Source organism: Bombus vosnesenskii, unplaced genomic scaffold, assembly GCF_011952255.1.
Source record: "Bombus vosnesenskii isolate JDL3184/JDL3185 unplaced genomic scaffold, Bvos_JDL3184-5_v1.1 scf7180000013267, whole genome shotgun sequence".
In the NCBI taxonomy this organism is placed as follows: domain Eukaryota; kingdom Metazoa; phylum Arthropoda; class Insecta; order Hymenoptera; family Apidae; genus Bombus; species Bombus vosnesenskii.
In genome coordinates, this window is record NW_022882927.1 from 5437200 (window position 1) to 5456106 (window position 18907).

At 34.7% G+C, this 18907-nt stretch overlaps 1 protein-coding gene across 3 annotated transcripts in view; it reads right to left on the reverse strand.

Moving 5' to 3' along the window:
• Positions 1–1741: 1741 nt before the first annotated feature.
• LOC117230820 (ras-related protein Rab-32) overlaps positions 1742–18907 on the reverse strand; it is a 57587-nt gene continuing 40421 nt past the window's right edge. For 2 of the 3 annotated variants that reach the window (XM_033488663.1, XM_033488662.1), the window contains exons 2-4: positions 8498–8726; positions 6465–6790; positions 1742–5183 (exon numbers count right to left, since the gene is read on the reverse strand). In XM_033488663.1, the coding sequence (XP_033344554.1) occupies positions 5070–5183; positions 6465–6790; positions 8498–8726 (669 nt within the window). In that variant the 3' untranslated portion in view covers positions 1742–5069. Of the gene's footprint in view, positions 5184–6464; positions 6791–8497; positions 8727–14127; positions 14700–17041; positions 17498–18907 lie in introns of all 3 variants that reach the window. The other variant, XM_033488661.1, reaches the window with a different exon arrangement.

Here is an 18907-nt window from a genome sequence, read left to right on the forward strand (position 1 = left end):
TTCAGAATAATGATATCTTTGCATGCGTAGAAGGTAGAAGGCAAACTAATTAAGAGATTAAATTTCAGACTGCAATACATGCGATGCGTCTCTTTATTTTACTCTTCCTTTTCTGTTGCTCTATCGCTACTGTCAGGATTTTTCATTGGTAATAAACGTTTCAGTGGGTGTCAGTGACAACGAATTTGGTGGAGATTCCAGTAAATAGAAAATAAAGAAACGAAAATTAGTCACAGCTAACGATTGTCTGTTTCTTATGAATTTATGTATAATAATATCACGATATAATGTGATAATTCTAATAATTTTCAATGGTATTTAAATAACGCAATTTAAATACTATTTAAAGAAGTAGATTCTTCCAAATCTAATTTCACAGTGTTCTATAAACGACAAACTAGAATAGAGAATACTAAATAAACAATAAAACGCTAAAGAGTAAAATAGAAAATGGAACATGTACAGAACACTAATTAAATAATGGGATAATAAAATACTAAAATATAAAATGAAAAATAGCACGAGTTTGAGGTAGGAAAGAGGCATTAAAAAATTATCAAACAAATCCACTATCCGTTCGGAAAATGGAAGAAAATTTTCGGACAAGAAACAATGGAAATAAATTATTTCATTTCAAGTTACCGCGTTCTTTACGTAATGATCTGATCTTTTCTACGCTATTTTAAGAATATACTGCTTAATTTTTTAGAAACAAAGTCCACGAAGCATCAAATTAAAAAGCACTTCGGACAATGAACAGTTGAAAAAGAACTCCGGCTCGCTAGTGCCATTTACTCAACAACGTTTGCACGGTACGATGACTATGAAATCGCGAATGAATGACCAAGGAGCAGAAGAGTTTCATCATGAAGAATTGTTCTCTGGTGGCAATCAACCTTGAACAAAATTTCTTACGATGAATTTTCCGAGAAACGATACAAGAATTCTTTTTGCTATTTGTCATCTATCAGATTTGATGGTACATGGATTTGTAGTCTCACTGACGATGGAATTGATGCGCCTGTTCGTAGTAAGAACAAGATAACAATATGCGTAATTTATATCGATTTTATATCCTGATGATAGAAATTAATTTATACACGAATGACATAAATTTTTCAGTCGGATTTTTATGGAGAAGAAACTTAAGAAGATGCTGATTTCACGAAGATTATATAAATTCGAGGACTGCGACGTGATTGGATACTGGTTGATCGTAGTAGTGGACAGTTTAATAGCATCGCAGAAAGTGAGAGTACATTCTACGTAACGTTATGATAGTAGGATCGTCTAAGGACGCCTGTGTCCTGCACTACGTAATATTCATTGTCTAATGCATAGTTGAGCAACTCGAGTGGGACAAGAGTGAAATTGTTAAGCTATTTGCACTGCATCCAGTTATCTGTCTACAAATTGAATTTAATTAATTTAGGATAAATATGCGGATGTATATTTTCCAATATTTTCCTATCCTTTCTCGTCAGTATATGAATGAACGAAGTACGAGCGAAAGTTGCATTTAAACTATTATCAAATGATAGTCTCAAGAAACGAAGGAAAAATTATTTGTCTACGAATTGAATTTAATTAACTGGAGATACATTGAAACAGGGATATATGGATTTATATTTTTTGTTAAAATATTTTTTTCTCTTTTTTCCTTTTTTCTCTCCGTGTGAATTAGTAAACCAAGAATGGAATTGCTCTAAAAATACGTGGCAGAAATGAAGGAAAAATAAAATGCTTTGCAACAGGCCATTATATTGAATCTCAATCACTTTACTATAAATTATATGTATATATAACATGCTTCTTATACATATAAATACAATCTGTATATAATATATAATACGTACGAACAACGTATTTTCGTCTTAATAAAAAAGGAGAAACGATAAAAGAGACAGGAAAACACGTGGCACCACGTCATTTTTCCATAGAAAAACGCAGAAACTCACGACATTTCCTCTGTTAAATACATATATCGTGGACATTAATAATTACTCGTATAAAAAACTCTACTTAGGTCGACGTTATTATATAGAAAATGAAACGTTTTCCAAGCAGTCAGGCTTTCAACGTGGAACACAGTTTTAGTTTTCATCGACGGACCAAAATTCGTTGAAGAACGATCAATAATGATCATACTACCCATTCATTAGTATCTGGACATTTAGACTTAGTACGTCAATTTTTGCTTGATAATAGACACACGAGTAATGAAATGTAAATCAATGGAAAAGATTTAATGAAATATTTATGAATTTAATGGAATTGTAAATCAATGGAGATTAGGTAAATCGAAATGATTCATTTAAAAACTTGCTAATGGTACGCATACTAGTAAATACCGATGAAAATTATTACTAATTGTATTAATGAGTACAGTTCTTTGTAAATATTGTAAATGTTGAAATAATAGCAAGCTTCTGTCAATTGACCTTTTACATAACTAATCGCTTACGTTTAAAAACAAAAACAAATAGAAACTTTGGTGCTTCTAATCTTTATATTATATCTATATTGTATCTTTGAATCTCCATAATATCTTATTTTCATATTCTATTAATTTAAGACTTTGTTTATCTGACTTAAGAGACTTTTGACTTTGAAGATTAGTATCTACAAATAAATTTGTCGTAGAATATTCTGCTTTTGGCAAGTAACTTCATTGTAACGTTTTATAATATCGTAACAGCGATTACAATAAAGAATTAAACCAACGTAAGCTTCTTCTTCGTCTTACGATTAAGTCGCAATCTATTAAGAGTACATAAATAAATGCCCAGATACTTTTGAGCGGTAATATACGTAAACTAGACTTATCATAGTAAGTGATCGATAGTCGGCTAACATAGTTTAGCTACCTTTTCAGTTCGATTAGAATAAGTCGCGGCCAGTGTCCATAAAGGTCAGTGTTGTCGTCACTCGTTAATTAAAAAAAGCAGGAAACTAGAAGTAAATTTGTTTTCTTAATTCTTAATGTTACATCTAACGATCGACAGGTTGTTAATTCGTTGTTTAACTCGTGAACGCTGTTAATCGTCGACGTGAATTGTCACTATATCCTTTTTTCTTAATAAAAAAACAAACAAACAAACAAACAAAAATAAAATAAAAATAAAGAGAAAACAGGTAGAACTTAAGATTTAGAATTGATATAAAAATCGCTGAAACGTCAGAGTGATTTATTTCGTTAGGCTTACGTTAGCATAGTCTTCTAAGACCAAGAGGTGTAGACAGAAAACGAAGTACGAATGTAAAAATTACAGAAGAATAGTTACTGAATAAAAATGAACAAAAATCCAAGATACCTAACAAATGCAAATTACTTTACAGTCGAATTGTACATTTCAAGTATTCGTTAATCCACCTCTCAGACATTTATCCATTATGTCGAAATTATTTATTATAGCTGTCCTTATTCGTGTTTCTAAAACTTTCGCGTTCAATACTGTACAGCAATAACGAAATATAGAATTAAGGTAGTGAAAACGATCTTTTGGAATGGTAAGAGTCGCAAAGTTCTAGCAGGAGCGTTTTCACAGGCTCTTTCAGCGACGGATACATCGATTATTCGTCGTAGTAGTCTCGCGTTAACGAAAACGTCCTGTAAGCGGTGCTGGCTTTCGATCAACCTTCATCCGTTCACAATCTTCTTATCATTCTTTTGTTTCTTTCTGATGGAAGCCATAATTATGAAGATTTAGAAGAATGGTGAGCTCAGAATGCCGAGACTAATCACATTCGCATAAAAGTTGAAACATTCCAAATTTTCTTTTTACAAAAGTAAGGAGCGATATAAGTGGACTATAAAATGATTGGAATCGAACAATGAATACTTGGAAAACATACAGAACACGTTGTAAGTAAAGACACGAAGGACGATAACGTTAAAATTGTTTAAAAGCAGATGAAGGAATTCAGTGTAGTTGGGTATTTAGTGTAGAACTCAAGGGAAGATGTTAAGTCTATCTTAAATGTTTAATTTGCTATTTGCTATTTACTATTCGTCTTATAAATGACACTCTCGATTATCTACTCTTAACTTGTCTTCGATCTCAAAGGAATTAAAATGAGTATAGGAAGAAACGTAACGCAAGGAAACAGAATACATTCATATACAGTAGAAAAAGAATCGTTCAAATCCCTTGAGAACTACAAAAGAAAATCTATAAAATCATTGTGAATTCTCAGCATTTTGATGAAGAATTAGTCAGCCTGACTACGTCTAAGAATTCCAATATTTTAAAAACTCTACTTTCTCCACGCTTATTCAGCATTCCAAGTTTCACCTTCTTCGACAAACCCAGCCGAACCTCCGACAAACGTGAATCACAAACAGTTGTGATCAAAAGAAAGTTTAAAATTGCAACCTGCACACGCTTAGACTGGAGATTTTTATACAAATTAATATTGTTGAGGATATAATCAAAAGAGTGGAATCTCGATGGAAAAGTGTTATGCGAAGCACTATAGCGTGGATCATATTATGTGCATTCCGTGCAATTTTGCACCTTCCTATAAATGTATAAAAACCCTCAGTCCATGATATACGAGTATTGGTAACTTCGTACTGGATGCTTTTCACCATTTTGGTAACAATCACATTCTTCGAATATATATATCGCCTCTATTCATCGTACTCGTAAAATAGAATTCCGCTTTCTAAAACTCGAATAAAGTCATAATAAAACAGTATCGTTTAAACTTTCTTTCGTCCGTCATTGTATATATATATATATATGTATGCATATTTACAAAGATCAAATGGAAGAATTATGCTCGATTTTCATAAATTCTCAATCAGTAACCATGTACGACGATGTACGAGGAAGCATCGAAATCTTACAAAAGATGACTTTGATCGATGGAATGATCGTTATTATGGTTCGTTTCTCAGGGAGGAAATTGGTTACACGATCGAAACGAGATCCAACGACGACGGCGATGGTCGACGTGGACCAAGCAGAACTGCATTCTCGTGTCATGGCACCGATGGCTAAACGGTGATGGCAGGACCACGATAACGGACCCGACGATCCTGCTATCGGTTGGTCACCGATTCGTCAGCAGGAACAGGATTTCTTTGAACTCGTTGGCGTTTGATTCAATGCGAACCGCTCGCCATCTGTCTGATCCTGGGAGCCATTACCTTTCATCATCTGGTCGTTCTGAAGTATCTGCAAGAAGAAAGCAAACAGGTTTGTTAACGAAGTTGAACAGCAGATTTTCCCTGCGAATTTTGAGCTTATCGTTTCCCTCGTTTCGTACCACTTTTATACGAGCCATTCGCAGAGGCCATCTTTTTGACATTCTTTTCTGCGTCTTTTCAAATTATTGTCTCTCGTGTATCGCACCCACTATTATTATTTCAGCCATCTACGAATCAGAGTGATCGATAATTATGTTCTTTGACATTTGTTTAACGTATTTTCGCCTCGTTGCCTCCCCTTTTCGTACCATTTTTATATTCGCAGACCAAAGAAATTTATGAATGCATTTTTCGAAATTTTTCACTTGTGTCGATTGACGCTTATGTTTTATATATAAATTTCGACAATTTTCTTTAATTTTTGTTTTGCGAAGTTGAACGATGTTGAAGAAGGATGTCAAATAGACGCTGTCACGGCTTTGAATTAATTTCAGTTAACGAACAACAATTAAATATGCACCGTAAGACGATCACCCGGACGCGAAAATGCGTCATTGATAAATCCATCGAGCTTGTACGTATGTTAATGAGGAGGGCAATATGATATTCCATAAATAACTCGGGCGACGTATCTTCGTCAATTGAATTCCGCGGTTAGATGAAGGAAAACAACGGCAGAAAATATCCAATAGAGTATTTTCTTTCTCATGTTTAAGAGCTACACTCGTTTACTTAATTTCATTATTACGTTTTATTCATCGTATTATAATAAAATGATATTCTTCGAACGACGAATTTTTGTATTTTCATTTTGCAATGAAAAGTTTCCTTGAGCTTTCGACTGATTTCAATAAACAATCATTAATAAATTTGACTTGAATTTTATTAATGAAAAATCGTCTATCTTCGTAACAATATCGCGTGAAATTAGTGGTGAAACGTATGAAAAGAATATTGCATAAATAATCGACGATAAAAGTCTAATAAAAAATTACTAATTTTCTGTTCGATCTATTAACACGGAATGAAAGATAGTGTCAGTTTCTTTGCGACGATTCTTCAAAATTTGTTCATTTCAAAAAATAATTATAATTGCATAAAACAATTATTTCTTTAACCCTAATAACAACTAAATAATCCGTTAACCAATGATTTTTCTAATGATCTAACGAATCTTCAAAATCCTGGCTTAGTCTAGATAATAAAACAATTTCTTTAAATTAATAATTCGCTACAAAAAATGGCAAAAAGTTAGCCTTGTAATTTCATTAACAAATAGATACAGAATCTGTCAATCATTTTTACTCACTTTATTGACAAGAAATCGTGCAGCCTCCTCGATATTAATATTCTCCTTGGCCGAAGTCTCGAACCATCCGGCGAAATTCTTCTCTTTACAGTATTCGTCCATTTTCGCCGGTGAATTCACTAGACCCTCCTTCTGCTGGTCACATTTGTTCGCAAGAAGGACGCAAGGTATCTGTGAACCGTCAGGAAGTTGCACTTTCGAGTCCAAATCTTGTTTCCATTTCACCACTGCGTCTAAGGTCGCGCTTCTCGTCACGTCGAATACTATAAACGCGCCCACTGCTTCTTTGTAATACACTCTCGTCATGTTGCCAAACCTCTCTTGACCTGGACAGTAGTAAACACAAAGTGGACGTAATTATTGGTTGGTGTACAACGCTAATTCAACAATTGGTTGTACAACACTGATTCAACAATTAGTTATACAACATTAATTCAGCCATTAGGTATACTATGCCAATTTGGGGATTAGTTATACGGTACTGATTCAATAATTACTTATACGATACTGGTTCAATAATTAAATACATAGCACTACTACAACGATTAGGTATACAATACTAATTCGAGGATTAGTTATACAACATTGGTTCAACAATTAGTTCTATGACATTAAGTCAATCATTAGGTATACAATACTAATTCGAGGATTAGTTATGCGACACTGATTCAACAATCAGTTATACAACACTAATACAACTATCTCTTGACCTGGATAGTAGTAAACAATTAATTGATTGTTATAATTATTGGTTGTTGTACAACGCTAGTTCAATTAGTTATACAACACTGATTCAACAATTAGTTATACAACATTGATTCAACCATTAGGTACACAATACTAATTCGAGGATTAGTTATGCGACACTGATTCAACAACTAATTATACAACACTAATACAACAATCTCTTGACCTGGACAGGAGTAAACAATTAATTGGTTGTTGTACAACGCTAGTTCAATTGGTTATACAACACTGATTCAACAATTAGTTATACAACATTGATTCAACCATTAGGTACACAATACTAATTCGAGGATTAGTTATACTACACTGATTCAACAATTAATTATACAACACTAATACAACAATCTCTTGATTTGGACAGTAGCAAACAGGAAGGTAGGCTTGATTATCGTTGTTGCACTGATTCAATAATTAGTTCTACAACGCTAATAGCAATAATGACCAATTACTGTTGACCTGGTCAGTAGTAAACAGAAAGGTAGACTTGCTTAGTGTCGTTATATAATGTTAAAGTTTACTCAAGTGTTTATATTGGAATGAATTTATTCAATGTGTTGCAACATGATGTCGTTCATACGACAAACATTTTCTGCGCTTGTTTCTATTAGGAAAAAGAGACTTCGACAAAACTTCTGCATAGGCGGTGTGCTCAGTGGCGCCAAGTTTATTTTTACTAATATCTCATTTTACGAATTATTCTTCTACGAGCAATCTCAGTTAAACGACTGCATACGTCATAGATATATATAAATAATTTGATTGTTGTATTATATTTTATAATTAGGTATATGTACACGTATTTTAATTCAATGGCATACAATTTCACAATGGCAGAATATTTTTAACGAAATATTCTGTTGCTTTTTAACATGACATGGGATTTTATGAAAGAAACTAAATTTCGATGATCTTCATCATGCAACATTTCGTTAATATATTATTAGAAGATTATCCGACGTAAAATTTCGCTAATCAATTGCTTTTTTTAATATCACGAGATATATCCGATAAACGACTGGAATTCTAATTTATTCTTTCTCCATAACAATAATCATGCAAAATAAATTCGTTTACCATTATCCAGTCATCGACTTTGAAGTTTTAAAGAAATAATTCATACGGCACGAAGAGTACAGAGATAAAGAAAACAGAAGGAAGAATAAAAAGACGTAAGAAGATCAAAGACGTAAGGATTAACAATTCACGAAAGAAACGAACAAGAAAAAGGGAAGAAGCTTAAAGAAACTAAATAAAGAAAAAAAGAAAGAAAGAAGGAGAAGACTAACCTGCGATATCCCATAACTGCAGCCTTATGATCGTGTGCGGGTCCCAGTTCAACACTTTCAGTGCGAAGTCAACGCCAATCGTCGCGCGATAATGTTGCGAGAAGAATTGATGAACGTATCTCTTGATAATGGACGTCTTTCCAGCGCCCAGCTCGCCAATTACCAGGATTTTATACAAGTGTTCTCGTTTATCGCCTAATCCGGCATTCGGCGCATTGTTCTGTGACGACTGTGCAAACAGAAAGCAAAATTCCATTGCCATTAATCGCCAATTCTTCGACAATCTATCGTTTATAAACGATTTCTTGTTGTTTAATTTTTATTACTATGTTTCAACTATTATTAACACCAGACCTGTTAATCATTATTAATATCATTCGTATCAATGTTGAACTTAAATTATAAAATGATAACGTTGTTTCGAAGAGATAGAATCTTCTTCTATTATTATTCGAAACACGTTCCATTTTTGGAAAATTTATTACGAGGAGAAACTCCAAAATTTCTTTCTATTATTATTATATCGTCGTCGTAACGATTTTTTGACGTTTTAACGACATAAAGAATTTTTAGACCGACTATGTTATCTTATATCTTATTTATTATCAGTTATTCGAATAGCATTCTTGTTGTGTAAAATTCTATAAGTATTATAATTATTTCTTTTGGAAATTTATCCTGTTTGAAGTACGTTGAAGGCACCTAATTTCCTGCTCACTTAGTTGCCTGCTAACTGGCAACGTTGTTTAGTGATTTAAAAAAATTATCCAGGTCGAGTTATAAATAAAGGCTTATTATAGTACTTATCTCAAACACTCATTATTCTCTGTCTGATACTCTTAAACGAATAATACCATTTTTATTACTTTTCTCTTTCTCTTATCTTCGTTATGCAACTATTTTCTTCGCTATTTGACACAATTATACAATAATCATTATGCGTACTCGTGTAACAAAATTAGCATTCTAAAACGTACGAAAAGGAAAAAAGAAAGATTACAATTCACTGTAGTATTTTACTTCGATTCGAAATTAAGCTGATTCTTACGAATATCGCAGAATCTTTTAAACAATCGGTGAAATTTGAAATCGCATATATGTGGTGCATGTAACTTTCAAGTTTGCATTTGAATTGTAATTTCAACTTTACTTGTACGTCGTCATAGAAAGTTGAATACGCGTTAATTTATCTTAATATCGAGTATAATTCGTGAAGATGTTACGTTTCACGATTTCATGCAACGATGTTGCGTCTCTACGTTTTCTCGCAACTTTACTTATCTTATCGAGCTACGAGCAAAGAAGAAAGCGACAAGTAGCAAGTAAAGCACGTAATGGAAGCATAATAAAACGATCCAACAACTCCCAATGCAAATATTACCGAATCTGATTTACGATGTTGTTTTCTCTTCTTAATTTACATTCGTCGTTGCTTTCACTGCACAATATTATTAACTAACTCTAGACACTAACAAACGAACACAATAATAATCAAACATCGAATCACATGATCAATAAAAAGAAGAAAAAAAAGAAGAAGAAGAAAGAAATAGTTAAAGATAATTAAAGAACTAACCCTGCACCATCTCCGATTTTTCGAATTATCTTTCGATTCAGAGATATTCAGAAACGATACAGTCTTCTTGTTCTTCTTTTTCACGCCCATATTGCTTCTGATTAATGTTCTACTTAAAATGCTACTGCAAATGCGTTCAGCCTGACCGATGTTCACTCATTACCAGGTTCGTCTAAACTAACGAGAATCAAAGTTTCTTCGGCATTACGAACCGATAGATGAACTCTAAGCGGATGATTCACCGGTGATAATCATTTTAGAATGTAAATTTGTCAATAGAAAGCTACCGTGACGCACGACAATGTTTTATCAAACGCTACTTAATTTAATTCTCACATTATTTATTTACTTTTTTACTCCTTCAAAAATGTGTGAGCAGATGAGCGTAGCTTTGTTCGAATTATCGTAGTTTGTTACATACAAAAGTAATTTCTTATTTTATTTTTATAACAGATTTGAATTACGTTATAAGCGAGGATCATTTTGCTCTAAACGTTTACAAAAATATTCAATTTAGTTGAAATCGTTAGGACTGTGCCAAAATTAACGATCGTAGTTTATCGGTACACCATAATGATATTAATCGATATATTTCTGAAAATCGCTAGTTGCTAAATTCTTCATAGCGATAGGATAGTATTGTAACAAATTATAATCTTTTCTGCAAGCAAATAATATCGTAATATGTTATAATCTCTTTCTGTCACGTTCTAATTGTAGATAATTACACATTTCATAAATAATACAGCGTGTTTCCATATTTTATTACTTTTAAGTATTACTTTTAGGAGTTACCATTCAGTATGCTTACACTAGCGCAATTTGCTATTATGATATCGCCATCAATTTAATTAATAATAATATCAATTTATAATAAAGTATGCTTACACTACATACTATACTAGCATAATGTGCTATTATGATATTGCCATCAATTTAATTAATAATAATATCAATTTATAATATCATTAATATTAACAATATAATATAATATAAATATTAATGATATCATTAATTAATAATATAAATAATAATTTATTTGCAGCGGTTATTAATCCCTATTTCTGCTTATTAGAATTATAATAAATAAATATACTCAATCATAATCAACCATAATTTTCTTCTCTTACAAACAAGCAAAATTCTACGTCTTAATAAGTAAATTATTAATTGACCAAAGGATTCGAAATTGGAACAAAAAGAAACATCGCCTAATACTAATGTAGCATAAACAGAATCATCGTGTATTCTACAAAATAAAACGACTATTAGAAATATGATAGGTGTGACGTATGGTTACACTCAGCAGAATAATCTGCCATGGAAAATACCGCACGAAGCCGTAACCATAAACTATAGTCTGCTGTAAAGGTAGAAGCCATAACGTTGCCAGTTGTACAATGCTCCATAATGCAGCAACATCGCTATGGTACACTGCGTTTAATGGCAGCTAAGTTTCGCTTAAAAACAACATGCATTATCACACTTAGAAATTTCCTCACATCTGGCGATTTCGTAAGTTTGAAAATTATGTCATCGTAACATCACGTTCATCTTCATCTTCAGTTACATCTTTAGATAATAACAAAATTTAATAACGAAACTTTTTGGAGAAATGTCGATGTTAAGATGGAAAGATTTACAGACTTGAACGTTAGAATTAGAATCACAAATTCTGTATAATTCTCTGTGTATAGAGCATGTGCTATAGAGCAAAATAAATATATATTAATTTTAGATAAATATTAATTTTCCAAGCTGAATTAAAAGCGCCAGGTTTTCGTTAGAAACATTTAAATTTTCTACTTGAAAAATTGCTTCGTGTTTTCGTTTAAATTACCCGGCATACGATGACAAATACCAATTTTGTATGCTAATCATAAATTATATTTGTACAGAATTGTAAATATTATCACAATATTAAGTCACTATACGTGAAGTAACTAGGCAGTGGAATATTTAAGGGGCTAACTTGGCGCCTTTAAAGAAGATATCTTTATGTTTTGGAATTTTTGCCTGTTTACTAATCGTGAGTAACGTTGACGAGGAAGCCTTACTTCAAATTTTCCACAACTCACCGATACAATATAATTTTCTTCGCGTAGAATTTGGAATTCTAAATTGAAATTTCAATTGGAATTCCACCACGGCGAAATGCTTGCACAAGATCCACAATCGTCGACACATTTTTCTATCTCTTGAAACTTTCATCCCATCCCATTTTTCTATCGTGTGCACTAACTGGAAGCGGATAACAGGTGAAGCGCGTTACATCGATCGGAACAGGTGGCAATCCAAAGGATTAATGTCTCTAAGGAATCAGCTGGTTGCCGCAGGACGTCCAAGACTCGTTACAAGCTCGTGTCTTTTGTCATAGAAGCAGCGTACGGCCTGGCGTTATCGCGCAGCAATTTCACGGATCGTCCTCCTTCGTCAAGTCCCTGACGATTGCAACTTGTCTAGAGACGCAACGTTATTCCGCGATGGAGTTGACCATTCGACGAATAAAAGTTACACGAATACTTTGAACGAACAACTTGCAGTATTTTCCCTTCGAATAAACACTTTGTGTTTCGCTAACAAACTTGGATTATTCGTTTTTGTACCTGATAGCATCCTCGTGTAAGAAAATTTGATACGATGGAAATGAAACGATGTACAAAGCGGGAAATAGAAACGCTACATTTAAAACTTTCCGTATTTCCGTATTAAACATTCCATGAGAAACAGTCGATGAGAAATAATAAATCAGGTATTCGTTCGACTAATCGTCTTTTCAGCTCTCTATTACGCTATATAGAAGTTGAGATAGAAGACGCCACTGTTGAGATAAAGCACGGCAGGCCACGTAACTCGAGAGCATCGGTCGTTGCAGGGGTTGGTCGAGTGAAAAATACACGGGACAAAAGCGAAGAGAGCGGGTTCGACGCGCGGCAACCGCAAATCCTAACCGCAGAACGAGACTACCTTATGATTCCTGCGTCGTAGGATTACAGGTTTCTACGGGCAAACAGATGCAAAGAAACGTTCGCGGTGTTTTGAAATTGTGTCGGGTGTCGATATCGAGAAAGGGAAACCTGATTATGCAAATGACGACAGGAATCCAAAGAGAGAAAAATATTAGAGCCGAGTACACGAGTTTTAACGAGTATCGAGTTCGGTGTCTTTACTCCAAGTCGAAGAAAGATCTCGTATTTTTGCGGATGGTCGGTTCAGGTTGGGGCAGGTTAGGGGACTTGTTTACGGCCAAGTGGAGTAATTCGCTCCAATACTTTGTACGTTTTAAATACGCAAACGCTCTTTCATATTGTATATAATTGGACTAACGTGGCTAGTGAAATTTTACAACCGCAAATTTTGCGAACTACAAGTCAGAAAAGAGCGAGAATGTGTTGAACGTTCAAAGAGAAAAGCTTCCTAGAAGGAGCGAAACGTAAAGATATTTACTATAAAAATGTTTTAAAAATAAGAAAAAGATCATCAACAACATTGCTGCACCAAAGAAAGAAACCGAGTGAAATATTCCAAAGCAGAAGAGAAGAAAAAACTCAAAGAGAAATGCATCAAAGAAATCGTAGAGACAAAGATAGTAAGAAAAAAAGACACCCAATGCAATAAAACATTCAAACTTAAAAGAGAAAAACGCAGAAATGTTCCCTATAGTGTCACCAAAAAACCAGAAATAAACAAACGGATATAAAAATAAAAATAATAATAATAATAATAGGAATATACAGATAAATAAACTAAATATTGTAATAATAAATATAGACATGTATAAGAGAAAACAAAACAGAAAAATTACGGTCACTATACAAGTTCTCACCGCATATCGAAGCCATATCAAAATAAATAAATATTATAATAAGAAAACTAAACCAAAGGAAGAGCCACAAGAAAATAAAGCAACTACGGTGACCACGCAAGTAGTTTCTCGCCATACTGTCCATATTAAAGTACATAAATAAATAAATAAATATTACAATAATAGAAAATAAGAGAAGAGTCATTAAAAGACAGAAAAACTACGGTGGGTACACAAGTAGTTCCTCACCATGCTATCCTGACTGACGACCTTGCTCTTCTCCGCGTTGTCGGCCATCATCGACCCCACAGTAGCCAGGTAACTATCGTGCTGTCTATCGTAGCTCTCGGTATAATCCTCCTCGATACCAGCCAGATAGCCAACTCCAGTCTCCTCGTCGAACGTACCCTCGAACGTGGAGAACGTGTCGAACTTTTTCACACTGATATGCCTCGCCTTCTTCTTCGTTTGATTTTCCTCTCGTTTCTTCTCCTCCGTCACTGACGGCGATTTATCGTCGTCGTCGACGGTAACAGCGATCACTGTCTCGCCCGAATCCGTGTCACGAGTAGTTTCGAACAAACGACGCTGAAAAATCGCCCGTTTCTCCTCCAATAAGGACAATTTTCGTCTAACCTCGCGAGGGGACGATTTTGGTATTCCAGACTCGGACTCGGATTTCGTGTTCAATTTGGATTTTCTAGGTGGTTCGGTCGACGTTGGTTTCGGCGGCTTTTGCTCCGCCCATTTTGAAAGCGCATAGGGAAGCGTCGAGCTGCACCGAGCTTCCAGACGAGGAGATCTCTCCGAGGATTGGGAATCTGCGCACGCGGATAATCGCACCAGGTTCATTCGTCGGATTCGCAGGGTTCGTTCAATGGCAATTTCAGGTGATGATGGTGGTGATTGTCATGGTGGTGATGATGATGATGATGATGATGATGATGATGTGGCGGTCTTTGAGAGTCGAGACGACGACATCTTCGAACGTAGGTTACAGGATGTTAGTACGTAGCGGTTCAAGTTTCGTATTATGCGGTATGATGAGGATATAGTTGAATGTCAAAGAATAGTAGATGTTGAGGTTGAAATTCAATGGTTGAGTTAAAGCGTCAGGGTTGTAGAACAGCAAGCATGAACTAAACTTCAACTTTGATGGTTGAGTTAGAGCGTGTAAAAAGATAAGACTCAAGATGGATGTTGAATAGTAATGGGGTTGTGGATGTTGAAGTTGATATTCAACGGTCGAGTTAAAGTGTGAGTGTTGCAAAAAGATGAGACTCAAGATGGATGTTGAATAGTGATGGGGTTGTGGATGTTGAAGTTGATATTCAACGGTCGAGTTAAAGTGTGAGTGTTGTAAAAAGATGAGACTCAAGATGGATGTTGAATAGTGATGGGGTTGTGGATGTTGAAGTTGATATTCAACGGTCGAGTTAAAGTGTGAGTGTTGTAAAAAGATGAGACTCAAGATGGATGTTGAACAGTGATGTGGTTGTGGACGTTGAAGTTGATATTCAACGGCCGAGTTAAAGTGTGAGTGTTGTTAGAAAATAAGACTCAAGATGGATGTTGAACAGCGATGTGGTTGTGGATGTTGAGGTTGAAATCGGAGAGTTAAATTAAATAAAATGTTAGTGTAATGTAAAACAGTAAAAATAAAAGTGGATGTTGAGTTATCAGAATTAAGTATTTAATTATCCTGAAGCCTAGATCGAGTACTTGAGTCAGATAGAATAACTCGTTGTAACTTGAGTCGACTTATTCCACGTTAATTATATTTCCTAGTATTGGAAATTCAGTTGAGTTAATTAAAGAGTGGCTGCTCATTGAACTGAAACTAATTAGCTAATAAATCCTATTAAAGTTAAATCGTATTTGGATCAGAGCAGTTAAGTTAATTATTCTTAACACCTCGAATCATGCACTCGAGTGCTAATGGTATTACATGGCGTTAATTAATTTAAAAGATTTGGAAAAATACAAAATAATTAACAAGTAGAAAAACCAAAACCGAAACTAAAACCACTTGTCGCAGTCTGATGATTTACATTACAACACGTAAATTAATTCCAAGATATTAAGAGAATGCCCGTTTATCATATTATAATGAATTTTCTAGAACTTTCTACAATTTTCTAGAATTTACGAGCACAATAATGAAACGACGATTACTATAATATGTATAATACTATCAGTGTCTGTCAGATTTATTAAAACCTAACATAAAGCAGAACCAATTGAATCATATTATTTTAATCCGTGCCATTCATCAGTGACTAACAGTGACATTAATCAAATCCCTCGATCAAAATAGAACCAACCACCATAAAGAACCATAATGCAAAGAAATCTCATAAACTTCTAAAAAGCATTATTTTACCAATTACAAGTTATAGACTCCACTTGATCATCAGTCATAGAGTAACCGTAAATCATTCCATATTATAATGTATTATACATATATGTATATAAATATAATTATATGATTCAATACATGTATGAATGATTGATAGACTATAATACAGAATTTTTATGTACCTACAATAATTGGCAATTACTATTTGATTGACGATTTCAATGTATAGAATGTAAATTTTATACTTAAAATTCAGTACATTCCGCATGCTACACGTACAATGTGCAGCACAAATTCCATGTCAATTCTATGGATTTTATACACGTACAATTCAAGTTCCATATAAATTTCATACACAAAATTCTATGTATTAGACATAGAACGTAGATATTCCACACATTCTATACAATAACTTTTACATAATATAAGATTCTATTTATATGTAGAATAGAAATTCCATGTAATCTTTGTATGTAAGTAAAATTCTATTCACCCAGAGTACAAATCCCATATAACTCCATATATAAAATTCTCTATGCAGACTAGAAATTCCACGTAAACTCTACGCAAAATTCTCCACATAATGTAAAATGTAAATCCTTCTCACATCCCCCATCCAACATTCCGTACACGTAACTCGCAACTCAACAACCATCAATTTTTCCACGATCCTAACCCAAATCAGGAACCAACCCCAAGCCAGGAATCAATGGACTAAGAAAAAATGAGTGACAGTGAAAGAGAGTGCATATATGTGTAAGTGCGAGAGAGAGAGAGAGAGAGAGAGAGAGAGGGATCGCTCACCGTACTGACTCTTCGTGGAAAAGCTCCTGATAGTTAACGACGGCGACTTGCGCTGCACTACGGTCACCGTGCTCACCGGTTTCTCCGTCGGTTTCTCCGGTTTCCTCGGCTCTCCCTTCTCCCTGTCCACGTCGTATAACGTGTCAGGCTGCTCGTCGGCCTCGTATCCGTCGCGATGGCCAAGCCTCTCGATCTCTTGCCCCTTCCTCGCGGTCTTCGACGGGCTGTCGGAGAGGCTAGACAATTCCTGCGACGATTGGCTCTGTGATCGACTGCTGTCACCACCCTCGGGCGTGTGCCTCGGCTCCTGCTCCGTCGACAGACGAAATTTGTTCAGGCTCAGTTTGCGCACCAACGAGTTCGACTTTTTCTTCTTCTTCTTCAAGACCGTCGATGGACCAACGACGACCTTGCGGTCGTCCTCCTCCTCCACTGAACTCCGCTTCCGACCCGTTTCTGTCGCGTGAGACAGACAGAGGATCTTTGGTCAGAGAATAGATTTTCTTCCGGGGGGATTTTTTTCCTTTTTTCTCTTTTTTTTTTTCTTTCTTTCTTTCTTTATGGAGTTTATGATAGAGCTCGATGGAAGTGGAAGCTTAAGCTTGATGGTTTATCGGTGAGCGATGGGTTTATTAAAGATCATTACAGGGCTTTCGGGGATGTCGAATCGATGATTATTGGACTGCGAACTTTTATGCAAACGAATATTTTTATAAGCGTTATAAGCGTGGTAGATGTTATAATTATCGTAAGATTTATTCTGTGTCGGATATTTCAGGTATTTTTCTATTTTGAATTTCGTGTATTACGAGTGCATAAAAATCAGCGATCTAGTGCATATAGTTTGTTATGGATTTTATTCAGCTACGATAAGCATGATAAATGTGGTTGCTATGGTAAATGTAGCAGATACGATTGATCGATTAAATAATGCAATCGAGTAGAGTAACAGATACACCGGATACAGTACGTGTAACAATAGCAGATTACAATAAAATGTTTAAAATGGATACGACAGAGATATCACGTGTATAAATCCTACAAAAGCGATACAGTAGAGGCGCGGTGGTTGCAGTAAGTAGAACAGGGCAGATGTAAGTCAGCCTTGTGAATATCATGAATATATCATAATATATATCACAAATAAATAGCAAAAATATAATAGTTACAGTAGATGTACCAAATATAAAGAAAGAGGGTATAGTAAATATCATTTCCATAGGAGCGAGTACATAAAAATATAGAAAATTATAATTAGCATAGGACATACAGTTGGCATACGAATATAACAAATACAGCAGCTCATCGAACAGATGAGTTGAATACACTTCTAACTGTAGTAACTTAGAATATGTCTAGCTGTCATAGTATATTAGGAGGCGTGGTTCCTCCTGACGGCCAAATCGACAGGAAGGGCTCCCCAGAATACCCGGGGAGTAGACGAAGGAGTGCCCCGGCAGTAATTCGAAGGAGGCCCCAGGACACTCCTGCCAAACGTCAGGATAGCCACCGTGGGGTTTTAGTCGGTTTGTGTCCGACACTGAACACGTGTCCAGCGTGGATTTCCCCACGATAAAAAAAAAAGAGCTGTTATAGTATACGATAGATACATAAAAAGTATTGAATATAATGAATATCATTGGTATAGAAAATATTGTTTAAAATAAATCAAATTGAAAAGACAAGTATTTCATGTGTAATCAATTTAAAATGATTTTGTGGATTTATAAAGGAGAAAAACAATCTTTTATAAAGATAGACTTGTCTATCTTTACAAAGATCTTTCAGTAAAGCACGTAATGTGTACATATGTCAAAAGATTTAGTAGCATGTGTTTTTCGTTTTAGCAAGACGTAAATACGTTGA